Source organism: Cryptomeria japonica, chromosome 3 (assembly GCF_030272615.1).
Source record: "Cryptomeria japonica chromosome 3, Sugi_1.0, whole genome shotgun sequence".
NCBI lineage: Eukaryota > Viridiplantae > Streptophyta > Pinopsida > Cupressales > Cupressaceae > Cryptomeria > Cryptomeria japonica.
The window spans coordinates 558930713-558945411 of record NC_081407.1 but is presented as its reverse complement, the minus strand read 5'-3'; the positions used below and the strand labels follow the sequence as shown (position 1 = coordinate 558945411).

The window sequence follows — 14699 nt, the reverse complement described above, 5'->3', positions numbered from 1 at the left end:
ATGTGGCTAGAATGATAGATCATTGTCTGGGCAAATGATTCGTAGTGCAATATCACCATTCATCCAACCAAAACACAACTGTAGTCATCACCTTTGCGTGGCGAAGTCTCGTCTATTGCATGGAATGAGAATTTTTCAAAGACTTAGAAGCGTTCAAAGTCATGGAAGATGACAAATTGTGAGCATCTCCAGTGCAGATTCCATATGTGAGTCAAGGAAAATGAAACCAAACTCCATATTTAATAAAAGACTGAAAACAAGCATGAAAAGACAAATAGCAGAAGAGTTGGGAAGTGGCACATGCTTAGAAGTAGTGTGCAAAAAGGATAAACCTCACTACAATCCAGACAAGAGTCTCAAGATGCCATTCAACAAATTCTCAGACGATATATATGACTCTGAAATCGCATGCGTAGATCATATTTGACTTTCTCTGTAAAGATCCCCACAACGATAAATATTGTGGTGGGTTCTTCTCACGCAAAAGAGAAAACATGGCTTCAATGCGTAACGTGACTTCTGCAACGCTCCTTCACTCGACCGATGCCCATTCATTTACAGGAACGCCCAGTTCATCTTTTTGCTCGCCCATTAAGATCAAATTTCAATCGACAACTCCGAGCAGATCTCTTAACTGTGAGACTGCGAGAAGAAAGGTATATTAAAATCAATTCGCTTTTATTTTATCTGTTATTGTTGATCAATGTTGTTTTTGGATTAGATTGTGCAAAAGTTTTGATCAATGTTTTGGATCACACTCTATGATTTATGGTAAATTTTATTTCTCTTATAATAATTGTTGAAAATACGTTATGTCTGGACAAGATGGATTAATCACACAAGAACTAGCAGTAAAAGGAAGGTCTTAGGTTGTCCATGAAAAGTTCTACAATACTTCTCTCCATGATTCATGTTTCTTGTAACTCTCTATCATCTTGATGATAGATTCATAACATTGATTCAAGAAACTCTTACATAGTCTTATTCAGAATGAACTACAAAATGTGATCTTAAATGATGATTCAAAAAACTCTTGCACAGTAATCTAAAATTGATTACAGAATGTGATCGATATGTTAATTAAAAAACTATTACATAATCTAATCTAAAATCAACATTGATTAATCAATATTATAGATTGTAAAAGTCAGATACCTTCAATATTTTATTCTTCTTTCTCAACCATGTTTTTGGTTATGAACTTGGGCATGTAGGGCTGGAATGTGCGTGCAAAAGCCGGCAACTCCGAACAAGGAAGGAAACTGAATGTCACGGAGATGGCAAGAAAGATTATGTCTTCAGTGGAAAAGCCTCTTACACCTTTGCTTGACACCGTCACTTATCCCAAGCACCTTAAGAATCTCTCTCTCCAGGTTGGCCTTTTACTTGGTTGGAGGCACTGTAGTAAGATTAAGGTTACCACTGATTAAATGAATGAATGGAAGATTTTTTGATGATGTTCATTTTAAACTTCTTTATATATTGAAAATGTTGTGAAACTTGCATGTGTAGGATTTGAATCAGCTGGCTGGTGAACTGAGATCAGAAATTATATCAGTTGTCTCAAAAGTTGGAGGACACCTGGGTTCTGGTCTGGGTGTTGTGGATCTCACTTTAGCTCTCCATCACGTCTTCGATCTCCCACAGGATAAGATCATTTGGGACGTGGGTCATCAGGTATTGTAATCGCTTTTAGTGCCCAATTTCTTTATTCCAAAGAAAATTTTCAATTCTATGATCTCGGAACTGAATTGGCATTAAAACCATTGTGTTGAAAACTGCAGTGCTATTCACACAAGATATTGACAGGAAGAAGGTCGAAGATGCACACAATCAGACAGACTTCAGGGCTGGCCGGATTTCCAAAGCGAGATGAAAGCGAATATGACGCATTTGGCGTTGGGCACAGCTCCACCAGTATTTCTGCAGCCCTGGGAATGGCGGCTGGAAGAGACTTGTTAAGAAAAGGAAATCATGTGGTGGCTGTGATAGGGGACGGGGCAATGACTGCTGGTCAGGCATACGAGGCCATGAATAATGCAGGCTATCTCGACTCCAATCTTATCATCATTCTCAACGACGATAACCACGTCTCTCTCCCTGTCGAAGCCCTCTCTAGCATCCAGTCATCCACCCAATTGGGAGAAGCTGCAGAGGTGACTAAATGATTCTTTATTTTATTTGTTTCTTTGGTCTCATAGACTGTTTAGTCTTGTGGACGTCATTAAAATCTTTCTTTCATTCATTTTTTGTTTTGTTCTGCTTTGTGTATTTAGTTTGAAAAAGGTTTTATTAGAAGTAAGTCACATTTAAACTAATGATAAATTGGTCAAAAAAGGTCCATAATTCAGTCGGTAGAGCACTTCACCAATAAATAAAAGAACATAGATTCAAGTTTGTAGCTTAACATGTGGTCTCATTAGTAATTCGTTAGAAATAAGTCACATCCGATTCACGATGGATTAGTCAAAGAGGGGTCAGTAGCTCATTTGGTAGAGCACTTCAATAGTAATTAAAATGTCATAGATTCAAGTCCTAGTTAGTCCATATGAATTGTAACTCAACATGTAGTATTAGAGCCCGATTAGGAGCTCCACATTGTTTTGGGGTTTAATTTAGAAGTGGACAAATTGTTAGGGAGAGAACCCAATAGTTGAACATCCTAACATCACACCGCTCAAATTCCTATGTGGCAATTTCAATTTGCTCCCAATTGTTTTAGTCCATATGAATCTTAACTCAACATGTGTTAGAGCCCCACATTGTTTAGGGAGAGAACCCAATAGTTGAACACCCTAACGTCACACCACTCAAATTCCTATGTGGCAATTTCAATTTGCTCCCAATTGTTTAGTCCATATGAATCTTAACTCAACATGTGTTAGAGCCCCACATTGTTTAGGGTTTAATTTAGAAGTGAACCCAATAGTTGAGCACCCTAACGTCACACAGCTCAAATTCCTATGTGGCAATTTCAATTTGCTCCCAATTGTTTTAGTCCATATGAATCTTAACTCAACATGTGTTAGAGCCCCACATTGTTTAGGGTTTAATTTAGAAGTGAACCCAATAGTTGAACACCCTAACGTCACACTGCTCAAATTCCTATGCGGTAATTTCAATTTGCTCCCAATTGTTTTAGTCTATATGAACCTTAACTCAACATGTGTTAGAGCCCCACATTGTTTAGGGAGAGAATCCAATAGTTGAACACCTTAATGTCACACCGCTCAAATTCCTATGTGGCAATTTCAATTTGCTCTCAATTGTTTTAGTCCATATGAATCTTAACTCAACATGTTTTAGAGCCCCACATTGTTTAGGGTTTAATTTAGAAGTGAACCCAATAGTTGAACATCCTAACGTCACACTGCTCAAATTCCTATGTGGTAATTTCAATTTGCTCCCAATTGTTTTAGTCCATATGAACCTTAACTCAACATGTGTTAGAGCCCCACATTGTTTAGGGAGAGAACCCAATAGTTGAACACCCTAACGTCACACTGCTCAAATTCCTATGTGGCAATTTCAATTCGCTCCCAATTGTTTTAGTCCATATGAACCTTAACTCAACATGTGTTAGAGCCCCACATTGTTTAGGCTTTAATTTAGAAGTGAACAAGTTGTTAGGGAGAGAACCCAATAGTTGAACACCCTAATGTCACACCTCTCAAAATCCTAAGTGGCAATTTCAAATCACTTCCAAATGTTCTCCTATTTATAACTAAAGCTCTAGGTCCACATCATCAAATTTGATGTCACATTAACATGATTTTTGTTAAATCGTATGTGATGATCTCAAGTAGCTCCCGAATTTTCCCTTACTATAAGGCTTCAATTCCACATCATCAATTATGATACCACATCAACATGCTTTTTGTGAAATCTTATATGGCAATTTTAAATCACTTCCAATTTTTTTCCTACTTATAACCAAGGCTTCAAGTCCACATCATCAAATATGATGCCATATAAATATACTTTTTGTTAAGGTGTCCAAAAAGGTAGACCAATAATTGTATATTAAGTTATAAGAGTTGTGCACTAAATCATGTTTTAAGGGTGTGTCTATGTGACATCACATGATTTGTTACTTCTTAGACCTAAGGAATACATTCCATTCAATTATGATACTCATGACGAATGCTAACAATTTTAAAGACACTCACTATTAGTGCTCTGCTATAAAAAAATATTGAACATTTAATCAACAAATGATATCACAACTTTTTGGAAGATTCTCAACTATTGAGTCTTCTCCCCTATAATTCCATAGCCATGATAACTATTAGAAAATTCTCAACTATTGTATCCTTCCCTTATAACTCCACGACCGTCACAACTATTAAAAAATTCTCAATTATTAGGTCCTCTTCCATATAACTCCAAGACCATAACCGAAACTAATGATAAATTAAGTTTCAAACCTACAACCATTATCGGTATTTTTCAAATGACTCAACTATCAGTCTACACCTGCACATTTTCATTTTCTTAGAATATGGAAACATGATATTTGAATTCATTAACTGTAACATGATAATAATTGTGTGATTGGTCCATGGTAACCATCAGGGCTTGGTGAAGCACATTGGGGAGCAAACTCATGAAATTGTATCAAAAGTGGAGGAGTATGCAGGAGGATTGATGAGTTCATCAACATTTTCCATGTTTGAGGAACTGGGATTGTACTACATTGGGCCTGTGGACGGGCATGACATTGAAGCCATGGTTAGCATCTTGGACAAGGTGAAAAGCATGCCTGCCACAGGACCTGTGCTGATTCATTTGGTGACAGAGAAGGGAAAGGGATATCCTCCCGCTGAAAATGCTGCTGATAAATTACATGGAGTGATGAAGTTCGAGCCAGCAACTGGCAAACAATTCAAGCCCAAGACCTCCAATCTGACCTACACTCAATGCTTTGCAGAATCCCTGATTGCAGAGGCTAAACAGGACAGTAAAATAGTGGCAATCCATGCAGCCATGGGCGGAGGCACAGGGCTCAATTATTTCCAGAAAGAGTTCCCTGATCGTTGCTTTGATGTGGGCATTGCAGAGCAACATGCTGTTACATTTGCCGCAGGGTTGGCCACAGAAGGCCTCAAGCCCTTCTGTGCCATTCACTCCACTTTTCTGCAGAGGGGCTATGACCAAGTAAGATCTTTTAGCCTAGCTTTCTCTTTTGAATATATAGGTCCAAAATGTGCAATATTTATGCTTATAAGGATGAACTTGCAGGTTGCCCATGATGTAGATTTACAAAAGTTGCCAGTGCGTTTTGCAATTGATCGAGCTGGACTAGTGGGAGGAGATGGCCCAACTCACTGTGGAGCATTTGACATCGCCTACATGGCGTGCTTACCCAACATGGTTGTGATGGCTCCTTCTGACGAGGTTGAGCTCATGCACATGGTCGCCACTGCTGTTTCCATTGATGATCGCCCTTCTTGTTTCAGGTTCCCCAGGGGCAATGGCCTTGGCCTCGGCAATTTGCCTTTAAATAATAAAGGTCAACCTCTTGAGGTATAGTTCATCAGACTTAAACAAAATATTTTAAGTTTTAATTTATTTAGATGGTTATCTAAAATCGTATGGCTAAGTGTGTCTTACTGATATAACGATCATTTTGAGACTTAAATAGCACATTCTAAGCACTGATTTGTTTAAGTGGTTCATATGAAACCGCCTAATAAATGGGTCTTAGTTGATAGAAGGTCATCTTCTTTGGATATAATTAAGGAGACTTAAACAGCACACTTTAAGCTTTGATTTGTTTAGATGATTCATCTTATATCGCACTATTTTATTTAAGATCCATCTATTAGTGTGATTTGAGAGATATAATCCATGAGACTTAAACAACACATTTTAAACTTTAATCTGTTTAAATGACTCATTTTAAATCATATTTATTTTGTTTAAAACCCATCTATTAATATAATTTGAAATAAACTAACTAAATAAAAAAAACCTTAGATATATTATTTTAATCAAAATGATATAACCATAGATAAATAATCTGTAAGATTCAAATTTGATTGAACCTACCATTTATTCCCCATGAGTGCAGATTGGCAAGGGTCGCATTTTAGTGGAAGGCACGCGAGTAGCAATTCTAGGGTTTGGTTCCATTGTACAAAACTGCTTGGAAGCAAGGAGAATGCTGAATGATCAAGGCATATCAGTAACTATTGCAGATGCTCGTTTCTGCAAGCCTCTAGATACAAAATTGATAACACAGTTGGCGAGAGAACACGAAATCCTTGTGACAGTGGAGGAAGGATCAATCGGAGGCTTTGGATCTCATGTCTCCCACTTCCTTGCCTTGAATGGGATGCTCGATGGTAACCTTAAGGTTTGTTAAATAATATTCATTTGATCAGATCACATTTTTTTTTTAAATAGATTTTGAAATTATATTCTATGTATTTCTAAATTTCTGATAAAATCTGTGTATTAATTTTTGCATCAACTAATACACAGTCTAATTCAGAAATCTAGAGATGCATTATCTATGGATTATGGAAATCTGGTATCATTAATTACATTCCATTTCAGATAGATTTTATTAAAGAATGATTCTCTAATAAGATCTATCTGAACTCAGAGTGCAATTTCAGATGAACCACCTAAACAAATCAAAAACTTAAAATATATCGTGTAAGCTCCACCAAATGCTCCCCTCATTAAACAATGCTAAGAAATCGAAGGGCGTGAAGGTTGAGTCTAAATTATCATATAGTTAAGTCTGATAATGAATGATTAGATGGCACTAATAAGTAACAATCTGATTGCAGTGGAGAGCAATGGTTTTGCCAGACAGATACATCAATCATGGATCTCCAAAGGATCAAATTGAAGAAGCAGGATTGTCTGCCAAGCAAATTGCAGCAACAGTTTTCTCTCTTCTGGGCAAGCCTCACGCTTCTCTCTTCCAGCTCAACTCACTGTAATCTTAAAAACCAATCATCCATTGTAATTTGAAACATTAATCTTCCCTGCCCTCCATAAGAATATGGAATAATTTGACAAATAGCAAAACCATGTATACTACACAACACCAATTCTTTTGTAATAGAGTTACCAGCATATGGTAGAATAATTTCCAATTCTTTTTAAAATTCCTAGTCAAGGATTACCCACATGCCGGCCTGCCAAATTGTTTTATTTGTTATTAGAGGCAAAATCCTCAAAATTATGGAAAAATATACAATGATGCTTTCTCTGTCTTATTATAGTTGGAATTTAAAAATTATTTATTTAAATTTTTTAATAGATATTTTTTATTCAAATATTATTATTTTAAAGATTTGATTAATTTTTTATTTTTTTTAGATTTGAACTCATAACTATGTCATTACATTATGTGTCATTGAAATAGTTATTTATTTTAAAGATGATAGATAAAAAGAATAATATTTCGACATTCTTTTTCTTTTTCTTTTTTTTTAAGGAGATTTGAATTCCACACCATTTAAGTGTTTACAACATGAATATATCATTAGCATATATATATTTAATTATATATATAGAATAAGCCTAGAGATATCTTTCGTAAATTTTAATTTTACCATTTTTTTTTTAATATTTTTGTGTATATTGATAACTTGAAACTTTAGTGCACGCAATTAAATTCACTTGTGATGATAAGTTGGCCTAATATTTTAGTAATTTCAAAATTTATATATCATAGATACCATAATTATATACTATTGAACTATTATTTTGGGCAAGGATAATATTTTAGTAATTTCAAAACTTCTATAATTAAAGTCTTAAAATAAACCAATAAAACTATGGATTAACATAACTAGCCGTTATACTTGTTCACCTTTATATTAGATGAACATCATAAGATTGAACAAAAGTGATGAATAATTTTTAATTAGTTATTATTACTAATATTTAATAATTATTTATTTTATTTTTTATCATCAAAATTATAAATATTTATATTATTTTAAGATGATTAATCCAAAAGATGAAATTTTAACAATTACAATATTATAATAATAATAGTAAGAATGATAAGTTTCTAAGTGTCTCCAATTTATATTATAATGTCATGATAGTAAGACTTATAAAACAATATATCACCATTTAAATATTATGTTGCTTACTAGTATCTCTTTTTTGTTATGATTGACAGTTACTTAAGACAATTACTATTAACCCACTTTTTGGTTTTTTTTTTTAAATTGATATAATATTTATGTCATGTCAATGTTTTTCATTAATTATACATACCTAAACATTATATTATTAACTATTTTCAATATATTTCATAATGCTTATAATAATATTATAACTGTCTAATTACTATTAACCCACTTTTTGATTTTTTAAAAAATTGATATAATATTTAATGTCATGTCAATGTTTTTCATTAATTATACATACCTAAACATTATATTATTAACTATTTTCAATATATTTCATAATGCTTATAATAATATTATAACTGTCTAATTCATATACATGTCACATAATTAGATACTACTTTATTGTTATTTTGGGCAAGGAAAATGTTCGTAATTGACAATTTCTATAATTAAAGTCTACATTATTATATAAACAACAAGATATATTTGACTCTTCACTTAAAAAAATAAACTAATAACCTTTTAATTAGTTATCAATTATAATTTTTCACATCAACAAGTCATTACACTTATTGGCCTTTCTATTGGGTTCACATCATAATATTGAGCAAAAGTGATGCGTATTTTTCAATTAATTATTACTACTCATATTTAATAATTTTTTATTTTATTTTTTATTATCTCACGCACACGATATAATATAAAAATGGCAATTGTTTAAGTATCCTGAGAATATAACTCATAAAAAAATATATCACCATTTAAATAGTATACTAGTTACGATTGACAAGTACCTAAAACATTTTTTTTTTGAATAAAAGGGGGAAAAACTTTATTGAAGATCAGACCAAAAAATTACAAGGAGGACCAAAGCCCCAAGGTCCCTCAAAAAAGAACCCTAGGCCTAGACCAAGCTCAGTCAACATCACAACTCTCCATGTCCTCAGCAAGAATCTTCTACAAGACTTGACAATAATCCAGGGAGAGATGTTCCCATCCTTCAAGCTTCCAATCACTGTCATGTTCTGAGGCCCACTTAGCCAAACAATCTGCCACTCTATTCCATTCCCGGGGAATGTGTATGAAGGACACCTGCTCCATTAAAGAACTAATCTAAAGGATCTGATGCACAATCCCTGCCACCTGCCAATGAGTCCCACTCATCTTCTTCTTAGTCAAAAAATTAACAATAATTTGTGAATCTGACTCACAGATAACCTTCCTACAACCTAACTCCCAGGCCCGCTCCAGGGCATAGAGGATATCAAGACCCTCCATAAAATTATTAGATTGCCTCCCTTTATGCACCGAAAAGAGGAAGACCGCATCTCCCCTAGAGTTTCGACCTATCCCACCCACCCCAATTGGGCCTGGGTTACCCCTAGAGGAGCCATCAATGTTAATCTTAATAATCTCATCCTGAGGGGGGCTCCACTTTCCAACCCTTTGGACCTTCTTCCTAGCACATCTACCTCTTTTGACACAAGCGGAGGCAGGAGACAGCTCATGCGAGCCCAACCTGCTCACAATGTCCGCCTCATCTCTGTTCAAAGGAAGATTAACCTCACATTTTGCTTCCACCGTCTCCCGAATCATAATCATGGTTCTATTCCATACTTGATGCACTAACAGGCTAGCCTCATGAAAGTTCCTTCTGTTCCTCTTAAGCCAAATCTGCTAGAGTATGAAGATGGGCCCAATATACCAAACCGTTTGGAGGAAGGAGGACAAAATAGGTGGTCTACCCAAACTGCTCCAAAATTCCACCAAAGAGTTAGGATGGACACACGGACACTTCCACACCCCCCACCAATAGTGCCAAATAAGCATGGAGAAGGGACATTTGAAGAACAGATGTGAGGAATCTTCTTCCTCGTTACCACACAAAGCACAAATAGAAGGCTCCAAGAATCCCCTCTTGCGAATATTATCCCAAGTTAGGCATCTGTTCAAAGCCAGAGTCCAAGCGAAGTAATTGAACTTTGGCCAAGAGAAACTATTCCAAGCTTGTTTCCACCAATGCACCTCTCTACCCTCCAAACTTTTGTTCAAAAGAACTCGGTAACCACTAGCAACAGTAAAGATGAAGTACCTAAAACATTTATTATTAGCACACTTTTTAATTTTTCTCAATTGATATAATACTTTATGTCATGTCAACATTTTGCATTAATTGTAGATACTCTAAACATTATACTAGTAACTATTATCAAGTTTTATATACTTCATAATACTTATAATAATATCATATAATTCATACATATGTTATATAGTTCATACATATGTCACATAATTAGATACTATTTGGTTGCTATTTTGAATTTAACACTTTTTCTAATCAAAGTCTTACAATTTTATACTAACAACAATATATTTTTGACATTTCTCCTAAACTAATAAACTAATTAAATTTTTATCACACTATTATCAACTATAATTTTTATCATCAACTAGTCACTACATGAGACTTTTTCACCTTTGTATAGGATGCATATCATGAAATTGAGTAAAAGTGAAATTTAGTATAGGATTCATATTGTGTTACATTTATGAATATTGCATACTCATGACCTTTTTTGTTTGTTATATTTTAGGTCCATCATGATTAGGTTGTGCAAGATATCTTTAATAACCGATTGTTAAGTAAGATATTTTACATAAAAGTTGACAAATAACATATATTTTTTATTTATTATTATTAATAATATTTTTTATTAAAAATAATTGAATTATTATTAAATCCTAAATATTATTGAATCAAAAAGTTTATTTTTTGTTATTCTACATATAAATTAAGAAAATACTAATAATATTTCTTACAATACAATAAAAAAAGACAAATGTTTAAATGTCTCAAATTATATTTATTATCAATGTCATGATAATATGACTCATAAAAAAAATACCACCATACTACTTACTAGCATATCTTGTTTGTTATGATAGACAGGTACTTAAAACATTTATTACTAGCCCACTTTTTAATTTTCAAAAAATGATATAATATTTTGAATATGTCATGTTAATTTTTGCATTAAGTATAGATACTAAAAATGTTATACTACTAGCCACTCTCAAATGTGTTTATATATTTTATAATACTTATAATATATATTATAAATTATCTAGTTCATATATATGTCACATAATTAAATATTATTGTATTTCTATTTTGGACATGGGTAATATTTAGTAATTTGAAGTATTAAAAATGTATATAAATAATATCATATATTTGACTCTTCACATAAACTAATTAACTTTTAATTGATTATCAACTATAATTTTTAACATCAACTGGTCATTACACTTGTTCACCTTTCTATTGGATTCACATCATAAGATTGAACAAAAGTCATGGATAATTTTTAATTAGTTATTGTTACTCATTTAATAATTATTTATTTTATTTTGTATCATCAATTATAGATAGGTCTATATTATTTTAAAGATTATTGTCTCAAATAATTAAAATTTTTGTTATGATCTACTATGAGATTATAATATATTATAAAAATGATAAGTGTCTAAGTCTCTCTAATATTTATTATGAATATTACACTTACTAGCAACACACTCACATCATATCAAAAAATAGCTAAGACTTTTTATCATCATGCTTATTTTTATAAGACTTACTAATAGACTTACCTTTCGTTTTGCCAATCATATGCCCAACCAGCCTGTTAAAGTGTATGCGATGCACTCCCACTTTTGCTATCATCTTCACACACCTCCACCTTTGCATCACTGACAACCTCCTAGATGGTTATCTTGGGTTTTTTCACCAATGGGGAAGGCTTCTAAGGTTTCCTTTTCTTGTCTGCAATGAAGGTGGTAGCAAACTATTTGAGAAAATAGAGGTCGTCAACCACCATGTCAAGGGTTGGAGTAGCAAAGGAACTAGGGTGGGATAGGGTTTTGGCAGCAATTGGGATTTGCAAGCATTTCTTTTTATTAAAGCTAGGGGAATCAAGGATATTAGTAGTTGGGGGCGAATCAGAGCAAGGGGATTTCATAGCCAATAATTGCTTGGGAGGACATAGGGCCAGGTGAAAATTGTAAGGTGGAAGATAAGGCCTTAGTGGAGAGGGATGTGCTTCCAACCTTGTGTTTTGGCCATCTCAATAGCATCATCAACCAAGTTTTCAAGAGAATTTAATAGAAAAAATGGAAGGGAAAGCAAATTGTGATTTTGAAATTGGTTAAGCAAGGCTAGGTGATAATAGTAATAAACTTTGAACCTATGGTCCTCTAAAGTGAAGACTTTTATTATCATAAGAAAAACCTGGTTCCATGGGTCTAATAGGTCAGCTATAGAAAAGTGTCCATGAAGATTTACAAACTCCTCATTGTCCTGGAAGAACTAGGAAAAACTTTCATTAACCGCCACTCGGCTCTATTTTTTCCATTTTCTCCCTTTGGTGGAGAGGCATTTTGCTTTGGTTATGACCTCCTCGCTATTATCAAATCAGAAACACCCCATCTTAACTCTTTTATTATCCCACAACCTGGTGAATTGGACAAACAGGTTCTCGTTATACCCATTTATACATTCAATAAATTGTGTCACCCCTCCCTCATTACAAATATGCCACACAATGAAATTCCCTCTGAATTTAATATGAGTGCTATGGTCAATTCTCACCCTATCCTCACCCATCGTTAGAATCCTCACAGATAACACAGTAGAAGAGAGTGTCCAAACTAGAGACTTAGCCCTATCTTTTACTAACTGTTTAAAACTAGTCAATATGGAAAGCCTTAAGGCTTTAACTTCAATCAACAAGATTAAATGCATGTCAATGAGGAGGTAATAATTGTTTGGCATCTGCACTAAACACCAAGCATGCCAACCCTCACCCATTGTACCTAGTGAAAGATTATGTAGGGTTTCCCATGCATGAAAAATTGCACCACAAAAAAAACTCTTAAAAAATTATTAATCTTGTTCTTTTGTGTCATGTCACTAATAGAGCTACACAAAAAAAGATAATATCTCATCATCAAAAAATGGCCCTCAAAATTGGCCATGCAAGCATACAATGCACAAATAGGCCACCTCATCACCCCAACCCATTCTTCTATCTCATTGTATTGGGGGCCCCCACCTTTGCCTCCACTTTGTCTTGTTATACCACGACCAAGGCATCCACACCATTTCAATGACTTTAACCCCCCAGACGGTGTGATAGGGAATCTTGATGCCATATCTATTCGTTAGGGAATTCAAATCCATCTCCAGCCTAGTTTTTTTTATAATTGCTTCCATTGCCTCCCAACTATGTTGTTCCAAAAGAATCAAGCAGTAGTGTTTTTTATGAAATCAATAATTGGATTGAAAAACATGAAAAGTATCATAAGACACTTGTAGATAAACTTGATGTCTTTGATAAGATGCAAAAAAAATCTATTCCTTCTTTCTTCAATGACCAAGGTGAAATTAAGGAGCAAGAAGAATAGAAGAATGAAGTTTCCCAACTACTACCCAATGCTTTGAATCTCATGAACAATGAAGATAAATTTGTTGATAGTACGGATAGCTAGTTGGAGATGATGATCTCTTTGGATCATGCAATGAGGACTAGGTATGTGCAGGATCATGGTGTGCCAAAACAGGCCCTTAAGTGGCAATGAAATTTCAAAAAATTAGAGTTTTGCAACTTGACATGAAAAATTGAATAAGTTATGAACATTATTTTTAAAATATGTAAGAAGAGAATCTATAGAAAATTTAATGTAGTTTCTAAGCTACTAGTTGTTTTTTGAAAAAAAAAAATCTATTTGATGAAAATTTCAAATTTCAATGTAGTGGTACAAAAATTTCAGGAAAAAGATAAGAAGTAGGTGTATGTCTGACCACCCTAGTCACAATCAAATCATAATATTTTTTTATTAGATTTATAATATAAGTATTAGACTCATGTCCGGATGTGACACATATTTTTTTATAATTTTTTATAAAGTAAATAATTATTTATGAATTTTTTACTATAGCTTTTCAGAAATTCAAAAACTCCTACGTCTGACCACCTTAACTTAGTCAAAAGCTTATGAAATTCAATTTTTTTTAACTTTTCCCTATAGTAGATGAAGCATAGGATGTGATGCATGTTTCAGATTCAAAAAATGTTATGTGGTTTGAAAGTTATGAGTATTTTTCAACCAGTCTATCAATCAGGACTTTTGTCAGAATTCAATTAGAAAATAAATAATAATTATTTATTAAAGTTGAAATAAGACAAGCCTTATATTGTTGGAAATCTGAGAATGTCCTTAAAAAACCCTTTTCGTTTTATCAATTTTGGCTATAAAAAAAGTCGTCAACCACTAGTGTAAAGTCTGGAAAATCAAGGAATACTGAAAAACACATTTTTTCAGTTGACTTTCCAGGCTTGTCACTTCCAAGCCAAATCCCAAAGCAAACCCGAACCAAAATATGGAGGGAAAAATTTATGTTTTAAAATCGGATATCGGATAAAATCGGATATCGGATTTTATTGGATAAAATCGGATATCCGATTTTTGAAAAAATAAAAAAATATATTTTAGTAAATTGGGCATAACTTTTGCGTTTTATATTGAAATTTTGAT

The 14699-nt window shown here is 33.6% G+C and overlaps 1 protein-coding gene across 1 annotated transcript; it reads left to right on the top strand.

Moving 5' to 3' along the window:
• The first annotated feature begins 325 nt into the window (after window positions 1-325).
• Window positions 326-7179, top strand: LOC131029866 (probable 1-deoxy-D-xylulose-5-phosphate synthase 2, chloroplastic). Its single transcript, XM_057960521.2, has 8 exons — window positions 326-656; window positions 1215-1373; window positions 1513-1677; window positions 1785-2156; window positions 4576-5157; window positions 5242-5526; window positions 6074-6358; window positions 6801-7179. Exons 1-8 carry the CDS (start codon window positions 495-497, stop codon window positions 6954-6956), a joined length of 2166 nt encoding a protein of 721 aa, XP_057816504.1. The 5' UTR covers window positions 326-494; the 3' UTR covers window positions 6957-7179.
• The last annotated feature ends 7520 nt before the right edge of the window (window positions 7180-14699 follow it).

Excerpts from the sequence above, each read along its gene's own strand:
- LOC131029866 (XM_057960521.2), top strand. The coding sequence starts at position 495 with ATGGCTTCAATGCGTAACGTGACTTCTGCAACGCTCCTTCACTCGACC. Across the intron at positions 5,158-5,241 it reads TGCAGAGGGGCTATGACCAA|GTTGCCCATGATGTAGATTT; the intron begins GTAAGATCTTTT and ends ATGAACTTGCAG. Across the intron at positions 5,527-6,073 it reads ATAAAGGTCAACCTCTTGAG|ATTGGCAAGGGTCGCATTTT; the intron begins GTATAGTTCATC and ends CCATGAGTGCAG.